Source organism: Neoarius graeffei, chromosome 11 (assembly GCF_027579695.1).
Source record: "Neoarius graeffei isolate fNeoGra1 chromosome 11, fNeoGra1.pri, whole genome shotgun sequence".
Classification (NCBI taxonomy): Eukaryota; Metazoa; Chordata; class Actinopteri; order Siluriformes; family Ariidae; genus Neoarius; species Neoarius graeffei.
This window is the reverse complement of record NC_083579.1, coordinates 65,705,135-65,709,870: the sequence shown is the minus strand read 5'-3', so window position 1 is coordinate 65,709,870 and position 4,736 is coordinate 65,705,135. Positions and strand designations below refer to the sequence as shown.

Genomic DNA, 4,736 nt, shown 5'->3' with positions numbered 1-4,736 from the left:
AAAGGATATACAGTAATAGCGCATTGAATGTGTGATTCACATCTGAGAATATCAGAATTTTTAACTGTTATGTGCTTAGAGTTGTGTAAGATAATGGACAGTAACTTTTTGCTGTTTTTCTAAAACCCACTGCTCATCTTTTGTTTATAATCACTTAACTGTTTACTTTTTATTACCACAGGTATGGAGACTGCTGGAATTCATGAAACAACATACAACAGCATTATGAAATGTGATATTGACATCCATAAGGATCTGTGTGCCAACAATGTCCTATCTGATGGCACCACCATGTATTTTGGTATTGCTGATTGCATGCAGAAGGAAATCACAGCCCTCACTCCGAGCACAATGAAAATTAAGGTCAATTTTTTTTATTCTGTTCTATATTGTGGGTTGTATACATGTGACTCTTCTGTTTGTTTTGGATAATTGCTCCTCCTGAGCGCAAGTACTCTGTTTGGATTGGAGATTCCATCTGGGCCTCACTCTCCACCTTCCAGGAGATGTGGATCAGTAAACAGGAGTATGATGAAGCTGGACCTTCCATTGTCCACCGAAAGTGCTTTTAAATATACATTTAGCAACCTTCACAAATGACTCAAGAATGCATTATTTATAGACACAAGTGCCATTTATATTGCATTAGATTTATAGGTTCCCTATTAAACAATGATCTAGATTTAATATCTTAGAAATGAAATTTGCAGGGATTTGGAGTACCTTATGGCACACCATGGGCTACTCCAACAAGGAGGACATGAATATATGTACCTTTCATCGTTTCATTTATTCATGTATTAAACAATAAGACAAATATTCTTACTTGTGGAGAGTTCACTGGAAGGTTATAACGAAATACACCAGGCATAAAGTCGAATGAAAATTTTATTGCATTCTTTTTATTAAATAAAACCATTTCTAGCTGTGGCGGCACGGTGGTGTAGTGGTTAGCGCTGTCGCCTCACAGCAAGAAGGTCCTGGGTTCGAGCCCCGGGGCCGGCGAGGGCCCTTCTGTGTGGAGTTTGCATGTTCTCCCCGTGTCCGCGTGGGTTTCCTCCGGGTGCTCCGGTTTCCCCCACAGTCCAAAGACATGCAGGTTAGGTTAACTGGTGACTCTAAATTGAGCGTAGGTGTGAATGTGAGTGTGAATGGTTGTCTGTGTCTATGTGTCAGCCCTGTGATGACCTGGCGACTTGTCCAGGGTGTACCCCACCTTTCGCCCATAGTCAGCTGGGATAGGCTCCAGCTTGCCTGCTTCCCTGTAGAAGGATAAAGCGGCTAGAGATAATGAGATGAGATGAGATTTCTAGCTGTCTTCATTCACAGTCTTACTGTCCTGATATCAAATTCGAACAGAAGAACTTTTCCATTTGATCATATTCTGAGTGTCGTCAGTGGTGTTTGCATGGAGTATGCCCTCATGAAGACAATCCCAAACTGAAATACCCTGTAATGATTCTCTCTTGTCACTGGTGTGGTGCTCTTAAGAGCACATCTTTTGTACCTTTCATCTGGAAACTCAACATTAAGGTGCATAAATGGACTAAATTTGTTTTAGAGGAAAACAGTAAAGGTACACATGTCATTTTTAGGTAAAATAAACAGATCAAAAGAACAAAAATATGTACCTTTGAGGGTAAATCCAGCGACAAGTTTCATACCCTTTTTCCTGAGGGTGTAAAATGCATGTGCACATCTTTGATACCTTCAAACCAATCTTTAAAAGGATTTTCCGAAACGCTTATCTGTACCTTAAAATAGTCCAGTGTAAATACATTTGGGTGTGATCGCGCAGGATTTGAGGTTGAAACAAAGGGCGGGGCCGGAGATGACGTTCCTATTTTTATCCACAGCACAGCGATAAAGCGATTAGAGTCTCAGATCAGAGCTCCTCGCGTTGAGCTGCTCGCGGTAGCTGCTTAAAAAGCATTAGAAATAGTGGCAGTGAAAACAAAAATAATAGCTTAGAGAAGTCCAATCCAAGAGGACGGGGGATTCCCAGGGAAGGCGCTCGTGGCCGTGATAGCAACAAGTATGAGTTAGAGGGGAGGGAAAAAATAGGACCCGTCCTGTGTTTAAGCCAATAACAATTGACTGGCCATCCCTTCTGCATCCTTGAACCTATTTAGTTTCAGCACCAGCGTGCAAAACTCTGTTCTTCTTGCCGGTTCTTCTGGAGAGCTCAGCGCGCGTCACCACTCCTGCGTTTCATCCTCTACAGAATTATTGCAAATAAGAATTTGGACAGCTTTTCGCAGACCTTTGTGCCCCGTGACGCAGGAAGAACTACTTAAGGGAGATTAACTGCTGCGAGACATTAAATCCAACCTCCCACCAGTCACACACCGCGCGACCCATCAACTTGATCTGAAGATCGAAAATAGGAGGGCTCCTATATTAATCAGCACTTCGGACTGGAAGACAAGTAAAAGTAGGATCGCCCGGTGATCCCCTGACATAGCACCTGGCCACGGCGCAGGGCAGGACCGTGATCAATGATTTCGGCAGATAAAATCAGGCCTATTGGACAATAAATAGGAAATAGTCTAGTGTTATTATTTGTTGTTGCTTCCACCCTCCCCCCCGCGGATTAAGTGTGAAGTGCTGTGCGCTCTCGTCTCCGAATGAACAGAAATGGGGGAATGGACCATACTCGAGAGGCTCCTAGAAGCTGCTGTCCAGCAGCACTCTACTATGATAGGAAGGTAAGCTAAAAAGCCATCTATATTTGTCGGTGAGAATGAATATAATTTCATTTAAAACTAGTTTTTTGGAGCTGGCATAATAAGTCTCCATCGTTCACTAGGCGTGCGCAAAGAAGGGCGCTACAGCCCACTTCACTTTTCAAAATAAAAAGGTCAGTTTTAATGTGCCCTAAATATCACTTTTGTTTGACGGGACTGGAATAAATTAAAATAATAATAAAAAAAATCCATCGTAGACACCTGAGCGGTGAGTTTTAGGCGCCCAGCAGACAGAGCGCTTCAGTTTCAGCACTGGACAGCACCCAGCCCGCTGCTGCTCTGTTTGCTTTTTCAAATCACTTTTATTTCATCAGCAACAACAACAACAACAATAATAATAATAATAATAATAATAATAATAATAATAATAATAATATAACACTCATTTGAAATGAACCATAAAGGTCAGACGGTTAAACATTTGATATTTCTTTATTTGCTTGTATGCTCTTAGGATCCTACTAACAGTGGTGGTGATCTTCCGGATTCTAATCGTAGCCATAGTTGGAGAGACAGTTTACGACGACGAGCAAACAATGTTTGTCTGTAACGCGCTACAGCCTGGCTGTAACCAAGCGTGCTACGACAAGGCCTTCCCAATCTCACACATAAGATACTGGGTGTTTCAAATCATCATGGTCTGCACCCCGAGCCTTTGCTTCATCACCTATTCGGTTCATCAGTCTGCAAAACAGAAGGACCGCCGCTACTCCACCGTGTATCTCACCGTGGATAAGGATCAGGACTTACTGAAGCGAGAGGACAGCAAAAAGATAAAGAACACGATCGGGAACGGGGTTCTGCAGAACGCTGAGAACTCTACTAAAGAGGCTGAACCCGATTGCTTGGAGGTCAAAGAAATGCCCAATGCGAGTCTGCGGACTGCCAAGTCCAAAATGAGGCGCCAGGAGGGCATCTCTAGGTTTTACATTATCCAGGTGGTTTTCAGAAACGCCCTGGAAATCGGCTTCCTAGTGGGCCAGTACTTCCTGTACGGATTCAATGTGCCCGCTGTGTACGAGTGCGACCGGTACCCGTGCATTAAGGAGGTCGAGTGCTACGTGTCCAGGCCCACGGAGAAAACAGTCTTCCTCGTGTTCATGTTTGCTGTCAGTGGCTTCTGCGTGGTGCTCAATCTGGCCGAGCTCAATCATCTGGGCTGGAGGAAAATCAAAACGGCTGTAAGGGGAGTTCAGGCCCGAAAAAAGTCCATCTACGAGATCAGAAACAAGGACCTGCCCCGCCTGAGCGTACCGAACTTCGGCCGCACTCAGTCCAGTGACTCGGCCTACGTGTAGTTCTGTATATCCAAGACAAGTATCCAACACACATGGACGAGATGGACGACTCTGCTCGCCGCTATAACGTGTCATCAGTTAAGGAGTAGGTTTTTATTTTCTGTTTCCTAGTCCTGTAAGGACGGCGTGGAGGATGACTGACACGTTTGCGCTGATGCGACTTTTCTCCGTTCCGTTCGGAGCACAAGGACCGAGTACACCGCGCATTTACTCTCATGTGGGCCACTTAGTTGTACTTGAAGAGAGTAAATGCGTTTTGCACTAGACTAAAATAAAAAGAACACCCGGGCCACGCACATCTCTCATTGTGCCGTTAAAAGCGTTTTTAAGTGATTTTCCACCGGCTTTCCCCCTCACATCACCATCATCACCACATTTTACGCACAGCAGTTGACTAAATCCTCCTCATTCAGCCTATAAAATGAGATCGAAATGTCTGTGGGAGAAATTAGGTTTAATTGTTTGTTTTTCATATCATAGCCTATATAATACACATTTTCTTTTTGTTGCCTGTGTTGCACCGCCGACCTTAATGTATGTAACCATTCCAGAGCTTTAGTGGATCTGCTACAAACCTTTACCTTCATTTTAAACCCACCACAAAGCGCCCACGGCTTTCATTTGTCACGTATTTTTATTTCTTTCGTGTAATTAAGTGCCATACTTGTACATAAGATGCATATGTATACAT

General features: G+C 43.6%; 1 protein-coding gene and 1 pseudogene across 1 annotated transcript; both read left to right on the top strand.

The window, feature by feature from the left end:
* The window catches only part of LOC132894577 (actin, alpha cardiac muscle 1-like), a 26,327-nt pseudogene extending 25,755 nt beyond the window's left edge, over window positions 1–572 (top strand).
* Window positions 573–2,621: 2,049 nt separating this feature from the next.
* On the top strand, window positions 2,622–4,468 carry gjd2b (gap junction protein delta 2b). Its single transcript, XM_060933142.1, has 2 exons — window positions 2,622–2,708; window positions 3,202–4,468. The coding sequence occupies exons 1-2, from the start codon at window positions 2,638–2,640 to the stop codon at window positions 4,043–4,045; spliced, it is 915 nt and encodes a 304-aa protein (XP_060789125.1). The 5' UTR covers window positions 2,622–2,637; the 3' UTR covers window positions 4,046–4,468.
* Window positions 4,469–4,736: the final 268 nt, after the last annotated feature.

Excerpts from the sequence above, each read along its gene's own strand:
- gjd2b (XM_060933142.1), top strand. The coding sequence starts at position 2,638 with ATGGGGGAATGGACCATACTCGAGAGGCTCCTAGAAGCTGCTGTCCAG. Across the intron at positions 2,709-3,201 it reads CACTCTACTATGATAGGAAG|GATCCTACTAACAGTGGTGG; the intron begins GTAAGCTAAAAA and ends GTATGCTCTTAG.